The sequence below is a fragment of the Suncus etruscus genome, chromosome X, assembly GCF_024139225.1.
Source record: "Suncus etruscus isolate mSunEtr1 chromosome X, mSunEtr1.pri.cur, whole genome shotgun sequence".
Lineage (NCBI taxonomy): Eukaryota > Metazoa > Chordata > Mammalia > Eulipotyphla > Soricidae > Suncus > Suncus etruscus.
The window spans coordinates 63,268,270-63,294,595 of NC_064868.1; the positions used below are offsets into that span (position 1 = coordinate 63,268,270).

The 26,326-nt window shown below is 36.1% G+C and overlaps 1 protein-coding gene across 1 annotated transcript in view; it reads right to left on the reverse strand.

The window, feature by feature from the left end:
- The window catches only part of PHKA1 (phosphorylase kinase regulatory subunit alpha 1), a 210,960-nt gene that overhangs the window by 5,031 nt on the left and 179,603 nt on the right, over positions 1-26,326 (reverse strand). The window contains exons 22-30 of the mRNA XM_049767159.1: positions 20,706-20,862; positions 19,326-19,405; positions 15,545-15,623; positions 15,281-15,410; positions 12,188-12,289; positions 10,987-11,102; positions 10,636-10,674; positions 1,260-1,430; positions 829-882 (exon numbers count right to left, since the gene is read on the reverse strand). Coding sequence (XP_049623116.1) covers positions 829-882; positions 1,260-1,430; positions 10,636-10,674; positions 10,987-11,102; positions 12,188-12,289; positions 15,281-15,410; positions 15,545-15,623; positions 19,326-19,405; positions 20,706-20,862 — 928 coding nt within the window. The remainder of the gene's footprint in view (positions 1-828; positions 883-1,259; positions 1,431-10,635; positions 10,675-10,986; positions 11,103-12,187; positions 12,290-15,280; positions 15,411-15,544; positions 15,624-19,325; positions 19,406-20,705; positions 20,863-26,326) is intronic.

Below are 26,326 nucleotides of genomic sequence, written 5' to 3' on the forward strand. Positions count from 1 at the left end.
ATTAGTGATGTGTTTAAATAAGCTCACCTCATGAAGCTCATCACAAACAGGGATGAGTTTAGTTAGAGAAATAACTACGTTTTGAACTATCCTAATAATGAGAATATACGAAGGAAATAGAAAGCCTGTCTAGAGTACAGGAGGGGGTTGGGTGGGGAGGAGGGATATTTGGGACATTGGTGATGGGAATGTTGCACTGGTGATGAGTGGTATTCTTTACATGACTGAAACCCAAACACAATCATGTATGTAATAAAGTTGATTAAAAAATTGGTGATTGGAACTTAGATCTCCTTAAAACATATATGTAGAATATAAAGAAATATAATAAAGGAATAACAAATGGCCTGATGCAACATCAAAACTATACTATAGAACTAAACTTATCAGGGCAGGTAGGAGGTGAAGTGGAGTTATATAAGAAATTGGTGTGGGGGCCGGGCGGCGGCGCTGGAGGTAAGGTGCCTGCCTTGCCTGCGCTAGCCTAGGATGGACCACGGTTCGATCCCCCGGCGTCCCATATGGTCCCCCAAGAAGCCAGGAGCAACTTCTGAGCGCATAGCCAGGAGTAACCCCTGAGCATCACAGGGTGTGGCCCAAAAACCAAAAAAAAAAAAAAAAAAAAAAAGAAATTGGTGTGGGACACTGAGTTAATGATGGAGGGAAGTAAAGGTGTAGTTGAGTTAAATGTTGTTTACATAAACTCTACCATTAAAATTTTATAAATTACAGTAACAAAAATAAATTTATTATTTAAAATGTGATTAATAAAATATTTTATCCAGACAAACTATCAATCACATAAATGTGAATGATATAGAATCTTACCTCTCTTGTGGTTGAAGAAGGAAGAACAAAACCTTCCACAGAGAGTCCATGACACTGAAAAAAGCAAAAACACACTGTTACCAAATGTATGCTGATAACTCAACACTGGAGTCTATAAAGAGATATTTAAAATTTCTAAACAGGATTCATGAGGTAAGCAATGGTCTCAATCAGCACCCAATATAACAATGCCTAATTGTGGCCATAAGCAGAAAAATGATATTTTTTGAAATTTTTATAATGCCACAGGAATAAGGCCACATTATCAATAATGACTAAACAAACTGACTTTCATTTCTATGCTTCCTTCAGTATGTTGTATCTAAGCTTACTATAACTTTTATATAATTGCATTAGTACAATTAATTGATACCACTGACATTTGTTTCAGTAAAGGAATAAAATAGATATCTACAGTACATTATGCTCACCTTCTGCAAAACCTTCCATACTTTTTGATAAAATCCAATTGGCACTCTGTTCAGAGCTCCATCCAGCCTTCTTCGGCGCTGCCATTGACCTTGACGAGTATCTTTAGGTGTGAATTGACCATATACACTAAGAAAGGACCCACTACTTGGTGTCACAGAGGTCCCAGGGGACTTGGGAAATGGAAAAGAAAAATAACTCATGAAAATATATCTCTGATAAAAATATAAGAGCAAATAAAATGTACATCACAAAATTATCAACACTGTAAGTGTAACACCCAAGATAAAGAGGTTACAGTAAAACTAGAAAAATGTGTGAATAGCTAATAGTAACATAAACTGGAAATATAGCCTATTTAGAAAGCAACCTAATGTTACATAGAAGAGCTATAAAATATTGATGTCATAGATTATTAGCCTGTGTCCAGGCCTGGTTATTTCTGTTGTATAACCGATCTATAGGTAAATTTGTTGCTATAAGACTCAATAAACTTAAAATTGAAATAAACAAAGAATGTTTTCTGACCACAATAAAATTATGCATCAGTACAAGAAAACATATATAAAAATTAGACAACACAGTCTACATAGTTTATAGTTTAAGTAAGAGATCAGAAATAAACTTAGAAAACATACTGCAGTGAATGAGGAATAAAATACAACACATTCAAATTTATGAGATGCAGGTGAGTATTTTAAAAGAACTTTGATAAATTCTGGTATTAATAAATACCTAAAATAAATATTACAATATTATAAAAGAGAAAACTAAGCAAAAAGAAGAATAGCTAAAGTTAAGATTATAACAGAATTAAGTAAAACAGAGAATTAAAAAATAATCCCCAAATTTAGTAATTTTAAACTGTCTTTTATGAAAATAAGAATCAAGAAAACTGGGCCGGGCGGTGGTGCTAAAGGTAAGGTGCCTGCCTTGCCTGCGCTAGCCTTGGACGGACAGCGGTTCGATTCCCCAGGTGTCCCATATGGTCCCCCAAGCCAGGAGCAACTTCTGAGCACATAGCCAGGAGTAACCCCTGAGCATTACTGGGTGTGGCCCCCCCCCAAAAAAAAAGAATCAAGAAAACTGACAAATCTCTTTCTTTCGGGGGGGGGGCACACCCGGTGATGCTCAGGGGTTATTCCTGGCTGTACACTCAGAAATCGCTCCTGGCTTGGGGGAACCACACAGAATGCTGGGGATTGAATCGAAGTCTGTCCTGGGTTAGCTGCATGTAAGACAAATGCCCTACTGCTGTGCTATCGCTCTGGCCCCAGAAATCTTTAACTAGAAAGACAAAAAAAACCTTGGTGTATTAAAATATGGATAGAAAACATAGAAAAAAAAACTCCAATCTTGCAGAAATAAAAGTAATTGCAAAGATATACTATCAGACAAAATGAAAAATTTCCTAGAAAAATATAAACTACACAAATAGACTATTTCATCAAGAAACAGAAAATTGATACAGGACTAGAAGGAGAGTTTAAATAAGTTCCTTACAAATTATACTAAAAGAAAACCCTAGACACTAATAATTAATATTGGCTCATCCCAAACTTTCCTGAAAAAGATGCAAAGAAGAAACATCGAAACTTATTCTGTGAGAATGAGGCCAGAAATACCATATTTTAAAATATACCAAAAATTTCCCCAAAACTCCAGTTTAGTATCCCTAGAATACACACATAAACTTTCAACAAGATAAACTGAGGTGGAGGCCACAGCCAGAGGCTCACGTTCTCAGTGAAAAGGAGGCATGAGGGAAAAGAATGCCAGATCTGTACTAAGGAACAGACTGCAGCCCACCCACAAGCCCACGTTGGCCTCAGGCCAGAGTGATAACACAACAGGTAAGGTATTTGACTTGCACGATGTTGACCCGGAGTTCAATGGTATCCCATTGCCCCCACGAGCCTGCCAGGAGTAATCTCTGAGCACACAGTCAGGAGTAACCTCTGAGTGCCACCAGCTTTGATCCAAAAGCCAAAAAGCAAGGCCTCCTATGCCTGCAGTGTTTACAAAGCCACAAGATAATCTCTCACTGACATAAAATTCCCTAAGGACTACCTAGCAGTGGGAAAACTGACAGGAAAGTAGCAGCTTGAATCTACAAAAAGAACAATGCCAAAGCAGCAAAAAACCCCACCTTGTGGGTGAAGATTCCAATCCTACAGACCCAATCAGTAGCAGCATCCAATACATCTCTATGAAATAGAGTTCAGAGTGAAAATACTTAGGATATTCAAGGAGCTCAAAGAAACAATGGAATTTAATGACAATAAAATAAAGAAGAGGCATGCTGTTTTTTGTTTGTTTGTTTTTTGGGTCACACCCGGCAGGGGTTACTCCTGGCTCTATGCTCAGAAATCGCTCCTGGCAGGCTTGGGGAAACATATGGGATGCCGGGATTGGAACTAATGACCTTCTGCATGAAAGGCAAATGCCTTACCTCCATGCTATCTCTCCGGCCCCATAGCATGCTTTTCAAGCCTATGTTCTCTCTTGAACAAGAATCTTGATTGCTTGATTCTTTGCCTGCTTATTTCCACTGGGGGCTCTCTTCAACATATACTACTTTTTTCTTACATAGATATGTGTGTATTATATAATTACTTTGGTTAAGCACCACAGTTACAAAATTGTTCATGACTGAGTTTATCATAGAAAACACTAAACTAGGGGCCGGGCGGTGGCGCTGGAGGTAAGGTGCCTGCCTTACCTGCGCTAGCCTAGGAGATGGACCACGGTTCGATCCCCCGGCGTCCCATATGGTCCCCCAAGCCAGGAGCGACTTCTGAGCGCATAGCCAGGAGTAACCCCTGAGCGTTACCGGGTGTGGCCCAAAAACCAAAAAAAAAAAAAAAAAAAAAAAAAAAAGAAAACACTAAACTAGCTAGAAATTGAAGGACACTTCTCATGGTTAATTAGGAGCATTGGCAGAAATCCAACCCCATAGTTGAATCATAATGAATGAATAGAGAAAGAAAAGTTTTTCCCTCATGGGTCAGAATCAAAAACATTTCTTCTTTCTACTTCCTTTCAACTTTTTTTTCAATTCCCATTTATTTTTGGCTCGTGGGGCAATGTCATCTTTTCAATATGAAAAAAAGCAAGTTCAAAACAAAATAGAAACTTGAAATATAGGGTAGGACATAACCAAGAGAAAAGGTAGTAGAAATGGAAAAGATCAGATGTTGCCAAAGGGACGTCTCCTGCCCCCTCCATCTGGGGTGTGACTTAAAAAACAGTAATGGCAGTATATGCTTTCCCACATATATACAGCAAGCAAAGCTGGTTTTTGAAGAGATGCGAAACTAGAAACTTAATGGTCAAATCTTCCACTTCCTGACCCTCTCTCCAAATAGGGAAAGGAATTCTATCAATGTTCACAGATTAAAAAAGGATTCTCCACTGATAGTGGGATAGACACTGGGAAGAGGAAATAGCAGAGGACAGAGCTTGGAGAGTGATAATGGAGATAATACTGTTACAAAGAATTTGGACTTGAAGAACCTAAAATACCCCACTACTCTCCAAACCTTAGAAAGAAAAACCCCCGCCTTCAATCATAGGGACAGTGCTACCTGCTTTCATGTGTTTTGGGCACTGCTCCCCGGTGTGTGTTGACTGTTACAGTGTTTGGAGTTTCTACCATGTTAAACCCTGTTATTTGGTTGTTGAGTATTAGTTGTATGTAGGGTGTATGTTCTAGGTGCTTCAAAATAGTGCTATCATTCTGTGTTTATCTTTCGTCTTCTGACTTACTTCGTTTAACATAATATGTTCTAGGTCTATCCATGTTGCTGCAAAGTTCATGATTGTATCATTTCTGACTGCCATGTAGTATTCCATTGTGTATAGATACCACATCTTAATGATCCACTCGTCTGTTGTTGGACATCGAGGTTGGTTCCAAGACTTGGCTATTATACTGAGTGCTGTGATAAATAGTGGGGTGTACACATACTTTGGGATGAATGTCCTTCCGACTTGGGGGTAGATACCCTGCCTGGAGTTGGGTCGGGGGTCCCTGGGGGTCTGGTGCAGGGCTGCTGCGGAATGCCTCAACTTAAAAAAATTTTTTTTGTGGGGGGGTCACACCTGGCAGCGCTCATGGGTTACTCCTGGCTCTATGCCCAGGAACTGCCCCCGGCTCAGGGGACCATATGGGATGCTGGGATTCGAACCACCATCCTTCTTCATGCAAGTCAAGCGCTTTACCTCTATGCTATCTCTCAGGCCCCTCCTTTCAACTTTTACTGGGTTTAGCTAAAATATTAAGCAAGAAAATATGCAGAGTGAGAGAATGAAGAAAAATATCTCTATTTTCATATGCCACGAAAAGACCATCTTTCCTCATTTGATTTTCTTCATACCCTTGTTAAAAATAAACAAAATGCATTTAATTCTGAATTTCATTCAACACACACACACACACACACACACACACACACATATATATATATATATATATGTGTGTGTGTGTGTGTGTTATATATGTGCTTAATCTATGCCTGTATGGCATCTTGATTACTGTAGTTCTGTAATAAGTTAAGCAGCTGGAAATGATAAATCCTCCAATTTTGGACTTTTCCCCCCCTTCATTCAAGTTGTATGTGATGATTTATTGCACACTTTATATTCTGCCACAACCTAGAAAAGAATTAATCTAATATGTCAGGTCCAGAGCAAAGCACCAAAAAGGACTGTTGGTATTAGCAAGGATGCTCCCTCAAAACTGGTTTTTGTGATCAGAAGACCATGTGTTCTAGATCCATTGAGAGAAATTCTAGAGAAGATGCAGTCTTAGTTTGTAGCAACATGGTCTCTGTAGAAACCAGGCTTATTATGCTGAAAAGTGAAGACAGAAGGTCAGAAGTGCTATCTGTCATTTGTCATTTTTTCATACATGTTGTTAAACGTATTGCAAAAGGAGCTATAGAAATATTACAGCAAGCCAGGTGTTTGCCTTGCATAAAACCTACATGAGTTTGATACCGGGCACCTAATGATAACTGAGTAAAGAGCCAGAAGTAAATCCTGAGCACTGTCAGATATGGTCCCAAAATAAAAAACTAAAACTAAGTAAACTCACTGCAAGGAAATTAGGTACACTGTATTACTCTATTTAAAAGTGTTCTAAAACTTGTACAGGCTTTTTTTCTGGACTTTGTCAACAACATTTCTTCCCCTCGCTGATTCTCCTTTTTTTTTTTTTGGTGTTTTTTGGGTCACACCCGGCAGTGCTCAGGGGTAATTCCTGGCTCCAGGCTCAGAAATTGCTCCAGGCAGGCACGGGGGACCATATGGGATGCTGGGATTCGAACAGATGACCTCCTGCATGAAAGGCAAACGCCTTACCTCCATGCTATCTCTCCAGCCCCGCTGATTTTCCTTTTAATAATTTCACTATAATACATTACAGATGTGAGTATGACTATATACAGTGTACTTAGTCTTCATAGTAAATCACTAAACATAGGGATGATCTTGAAACCCCAAACATAATCATGTACCTAAATGTAGGAGTTATAACAATCTTTTGAAACAAGCAAAAAGGACTAAAACTTTTGACCTTAGGTTAAGCAAAGTTTTCTTAGATATAAAAAGAAAGAGACAAATTGAACTTTGTCAAAATTAAAACTTTTGTTCTTCAAAGAACACTATTAAGAAAGTGATTTTATGGTGATATTTTCTTGAGTACACATAAAAAAGAAAGTTAACAGTTGAAACATAATCTACAAAATAGAAAAATATTTCTCAGTCACTTGGAAGGGATTTTATAACTCAACAATAAAATGTCAAATAATGCTATCAAAAGGAAAAGAATGTGAATAGACATTTCTCCAAGAAGATAGTAAAGGAATTAAAAGATACTTAAGATGCTCAGTATCTATCATAACTCATTAGATTAGTGCAAATCAAAACACACTTGATAGAGTAAACAAGAGACAATGATAATAGAATATGAAGAAACTTGAACCCTCATACCCTGTTGTTGGAGATGTAAAATTATGTAGTCCATATAGAAACATCTTGAAATTTCCTCAGAATACTTAAAACAAATACCAAATGCCCCCAAATGTCCACTACTAACTATATATCCAAGAAAAATGTTCATATAAAAATTCATGAAGGCTCATAAAAGCTTTATTTATAAGAGCCTAAATCAATAACAAACTGTCTATTAATGAATAAATAAAATGTGGGGCATAAATACAACAGTATTTTTGCATGTGTGGCCCCAAGGACTTAATCCAGAGCCTCACACATTTAAGGCATGAGCTCTGACATTAAGCCTCATCTTGCTCTGTAGTAATATATTATGCAGAAACATAAAAAAATAAAGTTTTACACATACTACAACATAATGAACTTTAATAAATGATAAAATATAGGCTAGTGGGCCTCTGTCAGCTTAGATTCTGAAATGAAAAATGAAGATGACATAAATATTTAAAAGAACTTTTCTCTTTTCCTATGGATCAAATACCCAAGTCACAAACTGCTGGGTGAAAAATGCATAAGAAATTTTTTGTTGACCAGTGACTATCATGTATATCAAGTGATAAACTGCCATTTGATGTATCTTCATTGTCTTTGTACCATAAAAAACACAAATATTTTTGATAATGAGATCAGCCCAGAAAGAGTAGGTATCAGAGTAGTTATCACTGTATAACCAGAAAAAGTAGGTATCATTGTATATCTAAACAGTGGTGATGTTGTCTAGTATAGTGTCTAGTACACAACAGATATGCAATTAATGATACTAGTTCAAAGACTACCAAAACAGAGATGTAAATATTAGAGTTTTTAATAGGAAAGACACCCAAAACTACATACATGCATTTATTTCATACTTATTTTAGGTTTTGATTCATTTTTGTACTCATTATTGGTGAATTAGTATATGTCACAAGTTACATATATGCATGTTCAAAGCACTTGTAAACAGTACATGATACAGGCCCAAGAGATAGCATAGGGATCAAGGGTAAACTTTGCATGTGTAGGACACAGGACCCCGATTAAATATCAGACACCATGTAGCCTACCAAATACCTTGGATATTGCCCTGGTTGCCCTGCTTGTCCAGTAGGCAAACCCTAGCAGGATCCAAGAAGCACTGCGTTCTCAGGTTCTAGCACCAAACCACCTATGTATTTCCTGAGTACCCTAAAATACCCAGTATCACTTGGGAGACCCCACTCTATAAAAATTCAATAGCAGTTACTAGAGAAGACAGTGATATAAAATCTGGAAACAGGGATGACCACCCTAGAAGAAACAAATAGGAAATACAATTTAAATGTAAAGGAATGAAGCAAGGCAGTAATCATTTGTGTTTCTCAAAGTTATTAATGTCAGAGAGATAGAATGGCGGGTAAGGCACTTGCCTTGCATGTGATCCATATGGTTTTATCCCTGGCACCACATAATGTCCCTGGAGCCTAAACAGGAGTGATCCCTGAGCACAGCTGGCTGTGGCTTCCTTACCCCCACCAGAAGTTATTAGTAATTAATTTAAATACCTAGTTATCATTTAAAAAGCTGATAAAACAGTCTTATTCTAGACATGATAATCAAGGATCAAATGAATAAAACTACATTAAAAGTAATTTTCATATCAGTAAACGTGACATTGGTAAGTGGTAGGGAAAATAGATTAGAACAAAAATTGACAAGAAAGAGAGGATACAAATTACATACAAATAAGTAAGTAATGAGTTTAGGTCTCTCAATAAGCTACCATCTTTTGCGCTTTCTTAAAAACCTGTACATAGATGCATGAATAACTTAAATAAGGACACAGATGTAGCTCAGTGGCAGATCACCAAGTTGTATATGTACATGGCCTGAGATTTGATCCCTAGCACCAAAAAATATTAAATAATGCAGGTGTTTAGGTCAAATCTTCAGTTGGGAACAGACTTCAAGTTCTAAATACATAATGAACATGTAAGTTATACAGTGTGACTATAAAAACTTTGAAACTATTTAGCCAATCACCCATCCAAAACAAATATGTGTAACAAAAACATGTTTCTCTATTTTGTACAATTTTTTTTCAAATTTTAGATATAAAATGATCAGATTATATCAATTATATAAAATATATACTGGGAAAAACTCTATGGAGAACGTTTTTATCTCAAGATCTTTCCTTATTCTATTACATTCTTTTTTTAGGGCCACACCTGTTTGATGCTGGGGGTTACATCTGGCTAAGCGCTCAGGAATTGCCCCTGGCTTGGGGGGACTATGTGGGACGCCGGGGGATCGAACCGTGGTCCTTCCTTGGCTAGTGCTTGCAAGGCAGATACCTTACCTCTAGCGCCACCTTGCTGGCCCCTTTCTATTACATTCTTGCCCATACCATATTGGTAAAGGATATTTGATAAAAGCACTCAAATTAAGTTTATTTAAAATTAAGCTGTAAGCATTGATCCATTATTATAAAAATTTCTGATTTTTTAAAAATAAATTCCAGGGCCAGAGAGATAGCATGGAGGTAAGGCATTTGCCTTTCATGCAGGAGATCATCGGTTCGAATCCCGGTGTCCCATATGGTCCCCCGTGCCTGCCAGGAGCAATTTCTGAGCGTAGAGCCAGGAATAACCCCTGAGCACTGCCGGGTATGACCCAAAAACTACAAAAAAAATAATAAATTCCATTTCATTCTCTTCAGGGTGTGCTTTAATGTTTTAAGCTATCATACATTTTGAAAGCAAACAGGGTAGTTTTAAACTTTTCATAATAAGTGCAATTAAAAGTGATAAAAATCAGTACCACCTCAATTTGAAGGCTTTGAAATTACATGTTTTCTTAGAGTTTTGCAAGAAGCTGTGGGAGTGTGTGTTAACTATTTACATAATTCTGTTATTTTAAACTTCAGAAGAAAATGAATAAAAGGCTACAATACAATTTTTAACGATTTCACTTACTCAGTCTAATTTAAATGGCTTTACTTTACGTATTAATAACACCATTATATTTCTTTACTATGACAACAATAAATTTTAATTTCAGGAATAACTTTTAAAATGATTTAAAAGAACAATATAAGGTCCTAATCTAATCTGGTATCTCTCCTAGTACCTGTTCTTACAAATAAGAAATTTAAGCCTATTTTCATAAGAAAAATTACATGTTAATTTTAGAAACAGAAGCCTGGGATTTCAATTTCTTACTATTAGAAGAAGCAAGCTACCTTCCTCCTAAAATTAGCAAATGGCTCAGAAGAAAGTTATCTACTAAATGACTGCTACAAAACAAGACTTGTGACCATATTTGTTAAAAAGTTGTGAGTTGTGTATATTAATAGAACTAAAGGCAGGTTAAACCGTGTTAAAGGATCACTAGTTGTTTCACCTGACTCTCAGTTGAGACAGTGAGTCTATGAAATTCCACCTGAAAAAATAAATGGCTCAAATTAAACTTAGTATATTTATAAAAATGCATGTTTAAATCCAAAAGTTTCTTTTTTTTTCTTTGTTTTTACATTAGGTAACACATGGCAATGTTCAATGATTACTCCTGGCTCTGCAATCAGTAATTACCTCTGGTGCTTTCCAGGGGACCAAAAAGGAGTACTGAGAATCTAATCCAGGTTGGGTACATGCAAGGCAAGTGTTTTACCCAGTGTATTTTCTGTCTATCCCCGCAAAATAATTGCTTTTAAACTTGAAAATATGTCAACTGATCTACCAAGCACAGTATTACCTGTTTTATTTCACTTTTTAACTGCATGATCCCACTTCGTTCTGTTTTGGTTGCTCCAACAGCACCAATCTCATGGAGAGAAATAGCAGGGGTGATATTGGAGTCTGAGGGATGAACTGCATAGCATAACAAATTAAAGACAAAGAGGACAGATTAAAAAATTTTCTCCACTATATTCAAAAGACTTAGATACATTGTCTTATTTTTAAATTTATAAAAATACCTTCAACTACTCCTTGCTAATCAAGTGTGTTCCACAGGCCAGTTGCATCAATATCACCTAGGTATTTGCTAATAAAATTTAAGCCCTGTATTCCAGTAGGCTTTTTAAGTGGTTATGCACAGAAATATTGCTTTATATTTTTATTATTATAAGGTCTGGTATATCTTATATATTTATTTACAAATAAAATATGTATATATAAAGATAAGCATATATCATCATTTTTTGTTTGCACAGATGTTTTAATCTTTTATACCAAATACAATTTCCCAACCAGAAGTGACATTGGAAGATTAATATAGATGAAAACCTAGATGTATCTGAATTTAAAAATAAAAGAAAATATCAGATATACTATTCTAACTACATGCACATGTAACTAGCATACAATACACCCACTCACCACTTGTAAGTGCTATTAAGTTATTGCCAATTGAACACAAGAAAGATACAGATGATTGGACAGATTACTAGAATAATCCACTAGTTGACTATTTAGAGTGATGTATTATTTAATTAGAAAAATATTCCAAATCTTGCTACAGAAGACATTTAAACTATTTCATGTACTATAGAAATAATCCCTGAAATTATAGTCTTCATCTTAAACTATTTCATATATAACTGCTTTATTTATCTTAGTCAAAAATTTCTTCTGATAAAAGAAAAAAATATTTTTCTTTTTAGGGGGGACCACTTAAATGACATTCAGGTAGTCCAGGGAACTCTTGGACAATTAGGCCAGTAGTTGAGTACAAGGGACTTCAAATGCACTACAGCTCAGGTCTTGCAGTTCTGCAGATACCTGGGCCATCCTACCAATACTGGGGGAATCCAGGGCTCTGCCTGTGGATACTTGGGGACCAGGTGGGTCAGGCATATGCTAACATTTGTACTATCTCATAGCCCAGATAAACTGTTTTAGACCAATGCAATAATATAATACTGTAAAACAGAAATGTAATTCTTTAAATTTACCACTTCGTTCCACTCCAAACTCTTTGCCGCTGAGAATATGATGTAGCAGGTCCTTCATGGCTGATGGACTTAGATTCATCAGACCTTCTGTGGCTTCCTCAGCTAGTCAACAGAAATATTAGAAAATAATTTCTAATTCTCCTGTTATACAGATCCTGCTTTTTATAATTTCATTTCTTTCCTAGAATTTCTGAATCATATAATTGCAAGAATAGACTTAAAAATTAATTTGTAGCACACCAAACTACATAGTTATACTTTAATAGTCAATCATTTAAAACTGATCATGCAGTTTTTGGATTAAATAAGCCATTGTTTCCTTCTTCAACCCACTACCCACATTTTAGAGTACTGGTGCCATTTTTGTTTGAAAGTAGAATGACTAAGAGAACAGTGATACTGAAAGTCATAGATGGACAATGAATTTATATATGCACATAGAGTAAAATAATAAGTAACTCTTGCCTGAAAATATAAACTCAAAAGAAACTAGATACAAATCCAAAAAAATCTGAAGATATAAAGATTTCTTGAACTTGTTTCTTAGGGTAGGAGAATTAGTGTATTTAGATAACACATTAAGGTCATAATTTTAAGTAATCCAACATAAATAAGTATGCACTAGTACTTGGCTTTTAAAAGTTGGTCTATTTGGAAGATGTTGGTCCTGTATATAGATAAACAACAACAACAACAAAAACCCTGACCAAAATGGCACAAAACAGAAAGTATAGACAATTGAAACTTTTGAAACAAAGACATCCTATTGAAAAAGGTATCTGGGTCTAATATATTATAGGATAATGTTAATTATCCTATAAATAATAATGTGTTATGGTTTGGGGCAAGAGATATGGCTTAGTGAAAGCTTAAATACATGAGGCCTGAATTTGATTACCAGCACTGCAACAAAAGAGAAATAGTCATGATTTTTATGAATATAAAGGAAGAGGAGAGCCAGAAAAGGAAACTAATAAAAAGTAAAAATAATTTAAGGATTTTTACCCTTTCTTTAAAGTCTAACATTGAACCATGAAATCCTCCCTTTAATTGAGAACACTTTATTTCCATTATTTTAATTTTTAAATAAAATGTATTGAATTGCCACAAGACAAGAACTTATAACATTGTTGATGGTTGAGTTTCAGTCACACAATTTTACAATACAATGAGATCCTTTAAGGAAAAATTACTTGATATAATTACTATAGAATGTATATTAGATACATGAAATCTATAACAATAGCTGGATTACATGGGAATCATTTGAAATTGGACAGAATTAAATCTCACTATTTACTATTTGTATAACTGATAATTTATTATATATATAAAACCACTCTGCTTTAATTACATTATCAGTAAAAGTGGAACAAATATACATTTTTCAGAGGGTTATGTAAAGGATTAAATGAGAACACAGACGTATGTAGATATAAAGCAAGTCTACTGTTTAGCATAAACTAGTGATTATCTCTCTTCTTTTAAAAGGCTATTTTAATATAAATAATGTAATTTAGGGTGGATACAAATAAATAGATTAAGCTACTTAACAACTCAATTAAAATCATTTTGAGTAAATTTAACTGAACCAGATCTAAAATTATATGTTGTAACTGCAAATTTATTTTCTATTCAATTCTTATCTATTAATTTGACATTTAATTTTTTCTTTATTTAATATCTCTATGTACCTAAAAATTACTGTGAAAGATTTGTAATCCACTTTGGTCAAAATAAAAATTAAAAAAATTTTTTTCATTAACTTCTATATATTTGAATTTTTCCTAGTTTTTTTTGTGACTAATTCCATTTTCTTTTTTTTTTTTTTTTTTTTTTTGGTTTTTGGGCCACACCCGGTAATGCTCAGGGGTTACTCCTGGCTATGTGCTCAGAAGTTGCTCCTGGCTTGGGGGACCATATGGGACACCGGGGGATCGAACCGCGGTCCGTCCAAGGCTAGCACAGGCAAGGCAGGCACCTTACCTTTAGCACCACCACCTGGCCCCTAATTCCATTTTCAAAGCATTGTGATCTAAGATAAAATTGATATGATTTTTAATTTCTATTTTGCCATTTTAAGTGAAAATTTTAAATTACCAATAGGAAAGAGTCACATGATATTGGAGAATTTTTGTCCTTTCACAATTTATACAATTGTGAGCTGATTCTTCTAAAGACCCTGGTGACCTTCTAAATAATAATCTTTAAACATCATTTTAATACTCTTTAAATTAAATTAAGATTCATATTTTTCCAGAAACTTCTGAATAATCTCAAAGACAGTTCTGCCAACTATTTTAAAATAATTTTTTATTGTGACCAGCATGAATTATGAATCTTTCATAATAATATTTAAGGTACATAGTGACATTGAATCAAAGGTATTCCCACCACCAGTGTTGTCCTCCCTCCACCCCTGTTTCCAGCATCCCCCTCATTTGCCTCCCGGACAGAATATTCTCTTCCTTGGTTTGATTCTGATGATAACTAGACATTAATTATAGGATTATAAAATTGATGACTCAATCTAATATCCAAAGGCTTAATGCCTTAATCAGAATGCAATGTATTTTGTCATATTTTTTGGAGGGTTTGGGTCACACCCAGCAACACTCAGGGGTTACTCCTGGCTCTATGCTCAGAAATGGCTCCTGGCAGGCTCGGGGGACCATATGGGATGCTGGGATTCGAACCACCATCCTTCTGCATGCAAGGCAAATGACCTATCTCCATGCTATCTCTCCATCCCCCAGTATTTTTGTCATATTTAAGTTGAATGCACACTCTATATCACTTGGGGAGTTAAGAAGCATGTAGTTTGGAATTTGAAATAGAAGATAAAGACAAGTCTACTGTACATCTTTTATATAAAAGCCTCCAAGGAAGTGGAGTATTGAAGTTTCAAAAACTAATATAAAATATTTCATGATATTAGTCCTTTAAATTATAAAAACAGAAAAAACATGATTTCTATATGTAGCTTTAAGTTGTTGAACCAAATACTTTAAAGTTCATTCTCTCCTGATCCTAAAGTCAATCATCCTACGTTGAATATAAAGTCTGCCTCTAAAACTGTTACTTAATTGATACCCGAGCATCGGAGGGAGTGGGCCAATTCTGTAGCCATAACTTGTATGATCAGACCAATTCGAAGTCGAAACATTTCAGCAAAAAGGCCAGGCTGAGTCCGCATATACATGGCGAGATACACCATTATTTCCTGGATATGGAATGAATAACAAGAAATTATGGCCTAGGTTTCACAAAGCATATTTAGTAGTACAAATTTCCAGAACAGTTGAACACAAAATTTAAAATACTACTAATAAGATAAGACTTTATTATTCTGCTTACCTGTGTAAGAATTGAAATGTTCATGTCCCCTTCACTGGCTTCATCTATCAGTTGGGTGAGTAATTCATAGGGCAGAGGTCTGAGGAAAAAGATAGTGAAAAGAGACAAAATTTTGCAACTACTTAAACCCCAATATGAAGGAAAATACAAACATTGCTTCCAAGTCCAATTCACGGTTTTTTTTTCTTTTAGGCACCTTTTTAATATCTTTATTTAAACACCTTGATTACAAATATGATTGTAGTTGGTTTCAATCATGTAAAGAAAACCCCCCTTCACCTGTGCAACATTCCTACCACCAATGTCCCAGATCTCCCTCTTCCCGACCCCACCCCCACTTTAGACAGACTTTCCATTTCCCTTATTCATTCACATTGTTATGATAGTTCTCAGTGTAGTTATTTCTCTAACTGCACTCACCACTCTTTGCGGTTTATTATCTCATCAATGGTAGCACTCTGGTTCATTCAATTTTCAAGGCTAATTGCCTCACAAACCAAATGATCCATCTAAATATCAGAGAGCTCTCTTTCTTTTTCTAAACCAAAATTTCCTTCTTCAAAATTTTATTAAAAACTCATCCCCTGGGCCATAGCCATAGCACAAAGGGTAGGATGTTTGCTTTGCACGCAGTTGACCCTGGACCTAACTGGATTTGATCCCCGGTATTCCATATGGTCCCCAGAGCCTGAGTGCAGAGCCAGGAGTAACCCTGAGAAACACCAGGTGTGGCCCCCCAAACAAACAAACAAACAAACAAACAAAAAACCCTTCATTCCTTGTAGGTATTTTCCCAAACAAAACTTCTATGGTTAATTCTAACATCTTATAGGTCACAATTATGTATAGAAAGTAATGAAGTAATGCCAAAATTTGCTTTTTTGGGGGGACTAGAGAGATAGCATGGCGAATTTGGTACTTGCTTTGCATGGGCCCATCTGAATTTGTTTTTTATTTATTTTATTTGAATTTATTTTATTTTTGAGTCACACCTGGCGATGCTCAGGAGTTACACCTGGTTCTGCGCTCAGAAGTCTCTCCTGGCAGGCTCGGAGGACCATATAAGGATACTGGGATTCAAACCAGGTCTGTCCTGTGTTTACCACGTACAATGCAAACGCCTTACAGCTGTACTATCGCTCTGGCCCCTAGGCCCATTTGAATTTGAACTCCAGTACCACATATGGTACCCCAAACCTTCCAGGAGCAAACATTGAGCACTACTGTCTGTAGACCAAAATAATAAAAAAAAACATTTATGCTTTTTGGTTTGTTTCTTTAGTTTGGGCCACACCTGGCATTGCTCAGGGATTATTCCTGGCTCTGTTCTCAGGGATAATTTCTGGCAAGGCAGAGGACCATATGGGATGTTAGGGAATGAACCTAGGTCAGTCACATGCAAGGTAAGTACCCTACATGCTGTAATATCTCTCTGGCCCCAGATATGCTTTTTCTAAGCATTTTATTAATTTGTAATCACATATTATTGAGGTATATTGATTTCTATATAGTTTCAACAGTACAAACACACACATGCACACACAGAGGTATGCTCTTCTCTTCCCATACATCTGAGTCCTCTATTGATTCTGAGATTTTGTGTGTGTGGGGGGTGGACTTTGTTATTTTTTCTGGATTGTCCACAGCAATATTCTTCTGAATTGCCCACAAATCAAAATAAATTTGATTTGCAATGCAAAGTTCAATGTTTTCACTGAAAAAGGAGTTATGGGAGAAATATGTTCTTTTAAAATTTATATGTTGACATTTTAACTGCTAATGTCCTGGGATGTAACTCAGAGGTAAAGCACACCTTACATGTGTGAGGCCCTGGATACAATCACCTGAACTACACAAACACACACAAACACACACACACACACACAAACACACACACGCACAAGAAAGAAAAGAATTAGAGATATAGTACGATAAATAACTTGTTTGCCTTGAATGTGGCCAATCCAGGTTTAATCCCCAGCACCACATTTGGTCCCCCAAACCCTACCAGGAGTGATCACTGAGCACAGAAACAGATAGCACTATTGGGTATGATCCTGAAACTTAAAATGATAAAATTAAAATATTTTCTAACCCCTGAAGACTCAGAGTGTGACCTTATTTGTAAATGGGGTCTTGTCTGCCAAATGGGGACTCCCTAGTTAGGCACACCTCAGCCACACACTGTTTTAATCAAATGAAGTTTTAATGGAGATAATTAAAATGTGGTTATTCAGGCATGTCCTAATCCAATGTAACTGGTGTTTTTGAGAAAATTGGAAATTTCCTTAAGAAATTAAACAGAGACATATAGAAAAGAAAAAAATGTGAAGATACACAGAAAGAAATCTATCTTCAAGTTAAGGAGAGTATCTGGATCAAAGTCTACCTAAACTGTCATAGGAAAAAACCCTGTTAACACACTGATTTGGATTTCTAGACTCTAGAACTGGAAAGAGAACACAAATTCCCATTGTTTAAGTTACTCAGTTTGTGGTACTTTTTTATTGCAGTAATATAACATTGATATACAAAGTTTGAGCTATTTTCCTGAATGTGGTTACAGAGACTTAACAGAATTCATGGCAAACAGATACAGTCCAAATGCTTGGATCTCAGAACTTCTATATAGGAGTTTAAACTAAGATACCAGAGGCAGCAAAAATCAAGAAACATAAACTAGGAAAGTGGTGGTATGCAAACAAAAGCAAAGGTATATTTGCTTACTTCACCATTATTCATTGATGAATTTCTATTTTTGGAGAGTACTTTTATTGCAAAATAGCTTTCCACTTCAACTTTTTTACTCCTGGCTCCAGAAGTATCAAATTAGGAGACTAATTTTTATCTACTAAAAATCGTTTTTCAGAATAATTATGAACAAGGTTTGAATTCCTCTAGAAATATTTAATGTAAATACAGTCTGCTTTGTCAGGAATTTTGGGTCACACCCAGTAGTGTTCTGGGATTACTTGTATCTCTGTACTCATTGTTCTCTCTGGACAATGCTGAAGGACCATGTGCAATACAGGGGATTGAACGATGGTCAACTGAACTTAACCTATATACTATTTCTTTGGCCCTAATACAGCCTGCTTGAAGGTTTAAATTTTGGAATTGATATGAAATGAAATTTGAAGCATATTAGTTTTATTGGTATGGAAATGACAAAAGAAAGACTAATAAGTAAAATTAACTTCTCATCCTAATTTGTCATTCAATCAAAGCTCTTCTAACCTCCAGTCTTAAATTTTTCCATTTGAAAACCAGGATGCCTTTTCTTGTTGGAAATGGCAGCCATTTCAAACAGTGGAAATATGATGATAGTATTCTTCTTGGAGGAGTCTAACATCACTATTCTTTGCATTTTACTACTCACCTTTTACCGTGACCTCAGTTCACTTTTTATTTTCTAGGAAACATGGAGTTTTATCATAATCCTTGTGCTCTAGTCACTTATTTTTCTCGTTTTTCAGCTTTGGTGTCACTGACTTTTTGTGGCTGGTAATCAATTTTCCTTGTTTGTTTTGTTTATTGAAATAGGAGGCTTGGGCAAGCTAACATTTAATTAACAAAAAACAAAATTCAAATACAAGTTTGTATTTTATTCCTTGTTATTATGAAAACTCTCACATCAAATGTTCCTGACTGACACACATATGTAGAATATTATCATCCAAAGACATATCAGGGCAGAGAACAGTAGTTTATCTATATAACTCCTTGAATTCCTGAGAAAGGAATCCAGTAAAAACAAAACAAAACAAAACAACATACTCACGCAGAAATGGTCTTTTCTCTAGGTTCTGGAGGCAGTCCCACTGTGAGATGTTTCTGGTGGGAGAGAAGGTCTGTGCAAGCCTACAGAGATAGCATAAAAGAATTATTCTTTCCCAAACATATCAGATTGACACACACATCTCTTTTCTCAGTTTGGAAACTTTTGCTTTTCTTAAACTTGACACACCAAACCCTTTCTCAGAAAAAGGGATGAAGATTTAAAAAGAGATTTCAAAGAAAGAATGCTAATGTATTTTTTTGTTTGGGAGCATACCTAGCAGCTTCCAAGGATTACTCCTGACTCTGTGCTCATAAATCACTCCTGTAAGATTGGGGAAACATATGGGATGCTGGAGATTAAACTAGGTCCGCAGTATGCAAGGCAACTGTCCTACCCACTATGTTATCGCTCTGGCCCATACTGATGTATTTTTATTTAATAAAGGTGAGAAGTTTTAACTTAGTATAAATTAAATATTAATTTAAATATTTAGAATTTTAGAATTAGAAAATTTAAAGCACTAAGCCTATGCATTTCTGCAATTTATATATTTTGGCATAGTATACTTACATTAAAAAGCACAAGGCTGAGTACCAGAAACTTTATACAGGACATAAAACATCTAACATGATTACCAATATTTTAATATAGGCCATATATCAAAATGAATGGTAAAAACTAGTGTTGATAGTAATGTGGTGCAAAAGGAACTTCATAGAGCTTTTGGGGAAAAATATAGAGACTTCTCCACAAAGTTAAAATATAAAACGAAAATTTTAATTTAATTTAATTTTAATTCAGAAATTCCACACCTTGGCATGTATCTCCTAAACATAAAAACATTAATTCAAAAGGTTATATGCATACCTATGTTCATGGCAGTGCTAAGTACTATAGCCAATATATGAAAACAACCCAAATGTGTATAGGCCAATGGTTCAAAAGTTGTGACAGATATACACAATACAATACTCTGCAGTTGTAAAAAATAAACTCTTGTAATTTGCTACAACTTGGATAGAATTCTAGGTATCATACAAAGCAATTTAAGTTAGAGAGAGGCAAATATTATTTCATTTATCTGAGGTAAATTGAAAAACAAAACAAAACAAGGGAATAGACAATGTCATATGACAACAAACCTTATTAAAAAAATTAGATTTTCAAGCAGTAAGGGAAAGTGGGGCAAGCAGGAAGAGGAAGACTATAAGTGGCACAGGAAGTGGTTAAGTGACTTGGGAACTTAGGTGGTGGTGAAGTATAGTAATCTTATATATCAAAACCATAATTGTTAAAATTATTGTAAGCATGTTACCTAAACTATCCAAGATTTTATGTACCTTCAATTAGATTTCATATAAATTCAAAAGTTTATAGTACCTCATCAAGTGCTTCCACCTTCTTCCTTAAGATTCCTGAGATGTATCGGATTAGACCCCAGTGACGAATTTCCCCAACTTTTCCATATAGTTCAGTAAGCAGCTCTTTTACAGTTATGCTCCCTGTATCATAAAATCCAATGTCCCAGTCAGGTCCTCTGGAATATTAAATACAAGACAAAATAAATTTTTTTTGGTTTTTGGATTGAACCCTGCAGTGCTCAGGGGTTACTCCTGGCTCTACGCTCAGAAATTGCTCCTGGCAGGCTTGGGAGACAATATGGGATGCCAGAATTCAAATCATCGTCCTTCTTCGGAAGGCAAGGAAAATGCCCTACCTTCATGCTATCTCTCTGGCCCCAAGACATTATTTTTAAGTAAACTAAACCTACTGTCAATAATAAAATTTCATTGTTATAACAGGTATGCCTGTTTTTTGACAAGCTTTTGATTAGGAAACAATTGTTATTTACAAAAATCCTTGTAAAACCATGATTAAAAATCAGACTTAAAAGCCAAGAACAAAGGCCATAGCAATACAGATAGGGCATTTAAATGCCTCACACATGGCTGACCTGGGTTTGATCTTGGGCATCCCATATGATGTCTTGAGCTTGCCAGGAGTGATTTTTGAGTGTAGAGCCAGGAGAATCCCAGAGTGCACTGGGTGTGGCCAAAAATGAAAAAGAAATCAAGAACAATTCAGTTGTAGCTATGCTTTTAACAAAATGACTTTTGTCCAGTTAATAGGTTTTAACATATTTGAAAATAATGAGGAAGATTTAACTAAACTACTACATACTAACTAAACTTAGTATGCTACACTTATGGAACTCAAAAAATAAGAAAAATGTGTATTTATTTTTACAGAATGATAGACATTATTACTGAAAATTTTTCTAAATACACAATGAAGAAGTACCATGAAATATAAATTATGAAATTTGTGACCTGACCCACTAGTTGAGACCCAAAGCAAATCACCATAAAAATCAGAGGCACCTCCCCTACCAGAAGAGCATGACACATCAATGAAGGTGAGTAGACTCCAACCTGAAGGGTGGAGCCTGCTTTCAGAAAGTGGTGAGCATATGAACTCAGGTGAGTGGAGCCCATGCCACCCAGCAGCAGAGCCCAGAAACACATCACCCCAAAGAACAGAGATTCCTCCTATGCCAGCAGGATACAACATGTCAACACAGGTGAGTAGACTCTGCCCTCAAGGGCAGAGCCAGAAGACTGTGACCACACCGCTCCACAGCACACTTCTCCTAGACAATGAACTCCAATGCAACATGTAGAAAACAACACACTACACAAATGACAATGCAGAAAAGTGGCTTCCACCATGCTTAGAGAATGAAGATGGCATCTCTGATGACTAGAAAAGTACTAACCACCTATATAGTTTCTCAGATAAATATTTTAGAGAAAAATATGGAGAATGTTTCTAGAATTCAATGAAAGCAAGGAACAAACTGAATAAATAACAAATATGAATCAATAGGATATAAAAGGAGAAATGAGAAAACTCCAAATTGAAATAAAAAGGCTGAAAACTTGTGAGCAAAATGAAATTCTCACTGGAAAGCCTCTCTAACAGAGTAACTGAGTGGCTGAGGTCAGAATCAGTGAGCTGGAAGATGACATGCATTACAATTTCATACAACAGAAGAGATAAAAAAGAGCCTTAAAACAAATGATGGGACAATGGAAATAAAACTCAAAGAATGTGAACAGATGAAAACAAAAGTCTTTGATAAACTCAACAGAAGTAACATAAGAAATATTGGAGTTTCAGAGACTCAGGAAGAAAATACTCATGAAGAATAAGCAGTCAAGAATGTCATTGCAGAAAAACTCCCAGAGCTAGAGTGCATGCAAACAAATCCTGCTTGTCCTAAAAATACCATGTAAAAGAGATCCAAAGAAATGCACCCCAAGACATATCCCAGTCACAGGAAAGAAGCACCAGATATGGATATTGAATATTGAATATTGAAAACAGCAAGAACCAATAAGGAAATTACATTTTTTTTTGGTTTTTGGGCCACACCCGGCAGTGCTCAGGGGTTACTCCTGGCTGTCTGCTCAGAAATAGCTCCTGGCAGGCACGGGGGACCATATGGGACACCGGGATTTGAACCAACCATCTTTGGTCCTGGATCAGCTGCTTGAAGGCAAACACTGCTGTGCTATCTTTCCGGGCACGGAAATTACATTTAAAGGAGCATCCTTAAGATTTACAGCAAATCTGTCGCAAGAAACCCTCATCGCCTGAAGATAATGGATGGATATAGTGAAAAAACTCAACAAAATGAACGCTTCACCAAAAGTACTTCACACAACTACACTTACAATCAGGTTTGAAGGAAGGATACACAGCTTCACAGATAACCAATAGCTTAGAAACTTTATGGACTCAAAACAAGCCTTAAAAGATGAAATGAAGTTCTACTTTAAGACAAGACAGACCAACAGACATCAAATTGGTACAGAAAGATGACATTAATACCATAACAATCACCTCTCTCAACATGATAGGACTACACGCACCAGTTAAGAAACACAGAGTAGCAAAATGGATCAAAAAGCTAAATCCAACTTTATACTACTACAAGAAACATAGCTGAACAGTCAGAACAAACACAGACTGAAAATCAAAGGTTGGCAAATAATCATCCAAACAAACGACTCCCTTAAAAGGCTGTAGCAGTATTATTAATATCACACAACACAGATTTTAAGCTTTAAAGAGTTATAAGGAACAGAGTTAGACATTTCTTACTAAACAAGGGATGGTGTGGTTGTACATGGGGACCATTCTATTTTAGCTGTAAAATACCCCACCCAGAAGAGCTCCTGAGTACACATCAACAGATGTAGCTGACACCGCCTATGAAGGCTGAAGCCAGAAAAGCCTGGCTGCTATGCTTTGCAGCTGCACACATCTCCTAGTCTAGTCAATGAACCCCAGCACAACATGAAGAAAACACCACACTACAAGTGTGACAATGGGAAACAAAGCAGGCCTCAACTATGATTAGAGAATGAAGATGGCAGCCCCAATGACCTAAAAAATCGCCAACCACTTAGCTTTTCAAATAAGGAGTTAAGAGAAGCAATATGGAGGATCCTCATAGAACTCAAAGAAAACATAGAACTAGCTAAATGAACCACATATAAAAATCAAGAGTGTATGAAAATAGAAATGGAAAAAAAAACCTCCTACTGAAATAACAGGACTGAAAACTTGGTAATCACAATGAAAACCTCACTGAAAAGCCTTTAACAGAATAACAGCTGTTGAGGGCAGAATTAGTGAGTTGGAAGATAAGATGCATAATAACTCCATACAACAGAAGAGATTGGAAAAGAGCCTTAAAGAAAATGATCAGACAATGGAAATATAACTCTAGGAATCTGAACAGATGAAAACTGAAGTCTTTGATAAACTCAACAGAAAGAACATAAGAATCATTGGAATCCCGGAGACACAGGAAGAAATTCCATTGGAAGAATCAACAGGAAAGCAGCTCATTACAGAAAATCTCCCAAAGCTAAAGACTGTATGCAGCCAAATACTGCATGTTAAAAGAGACACGAAAAAAAGCACACCAAGACACATCATAGTCACAATGATGAATCCCATAGATATGGATAGAATACTGAAATCAGCAAGATCAAACATGGAAATTACATTCAAAAGATCACCCTTAAGATTTATAGCAGAAACTCCAGCTCCTCATTGAAAGACACCCTCTCATGCCTCTACAAATAACTACAATCAACACGCCTGTTGACCCATGCTTGGTGGCCCCTCATGCCCCCATCAAACTATGGACTGTTGCATGATACCAGAATCAGCTTCAGCAAAACCCCTAGTTCAAGGACAATATTGGGTTCCGTAATGCCGCAAAACATGTCTCAAACTCAACTATCACCTGTTGTCTTCAAATGCCCTTGTTTTCTTTCTGTTTTTTCTTTTTAAAACATAAAAGGGTCACATGTATCTCTTTTGTATATCTCAGATGTATTTCCTTAACATCTATAACTCTTTTCGAATATCCTCATATAGTGACAATTTTGCCCACTAGATTAGTCATTTGATTGTTTGATTTTCCCCCTGTGAGATCTGTTTTATAAGCAATACTGGTATAAGAGGAACTCTGTATAGATTTCACGTTTATACCAAGTTACGGAAAATGTTGGACTTTATTCTTCGGCCCCCAGATGCACCAATAATATCTTGTGGCATTGCTTCTCTTTTGCATAGGCACATTAAAATGGGAAAATAATACCTATGCAAACAAGTTCTTATCTAATAGAGATGGGAACACAAATTTGGTAATGTAATTAGGCCTTTTACCCTGAACATTGGCATAATGATTTGGCTCAGGCCTCAGAAGAATGGGCATCACCCACACACACCTGAACAATGGATACCATCTATGGAAACAACCACAATTGTCTTTAACATTACCAGGATCCAAGCGTCTACCAGAGATGACCTACCATTCTTTGGCATTGACTTACTCCAAAGAGTGTTCCCAACACCCAGGCGACTCAGCAACAGTCTGCATGCAGGGCAGATCGCTCCACATTTAATGATATGCTGAAACTAGAGGATGCCCCACATCAGACTGACATCGATGAAAGAAATGCACAGAATCCAGAGTCTTTAAATATAAGAGTCTGATACCAACAATAGCTAAAGTGTGAAAAAGTTTCACCAGGACCTTGAGAATGACTGGAGTTGGATAGACTGGTATGCCTGGAACCCAGAGTCTGTCTTATGCCAATAAACTTCTGGGGTGAGGCCTTTTTGTAATCAGGTCAAGAATTTTTTTTCCATTTTCTCCATTTTTCTGGACCTATGCAAACATTGGCGATTGCCACTATCACACCTTTACTATATATATTTTTACTCTTCTCCTTTAAGGAAAAAAAATACAACTTCTGAACTTAAAAACAAATTACTGTAGTAGAATGCCTGTCTCAAATACAGGCAGGGGATGGGAAGGGGGGAGGGGGTAATGTTGCACTGGTGAAGGGAGGTGTTATGGTTATGACTGTAACCCAAATATGATCATGTTACTTAAATAAAAAATATATTTAAAAAAAGATTTATAGCAGAAACAAGATGAAACCTTCAATGTCACAAGTCAGTGGTGGGATATTGTGAAAATACTCAATAAAATGGCTGCTTTGCCCAGAATTATGCACCTAGCCAGGTTCAGGTTTTAAGGAAGCATATAGCTTCATGTAAAAACAACAGCTCAGAAACTTTACAGACTCAAAACCAGCTTTAAAAGAAAAACTGAAAGGTCAACTTTAAGACAAGGCAGACCAACAGACACACTAAACTTCTACACAAACAGGAGAGTAAATCCCATGATAATACAATTATCTACCTAAACATCAATGAACTATGCACCAGTTAAGAGACACATGGTGGTGGGAATGCCCCTGATTCAATGTCACTATGTACCTAAAAATTACTGTGAAAGATTTGTAATCCACTTTGGTCAAAATAAAAATTAAAAATGTTAAAAAAGAGACACAGAGTAGCAAAATGGATCAAAAAGCTAAATCCAATATTATTATGACCATAAGAAACAC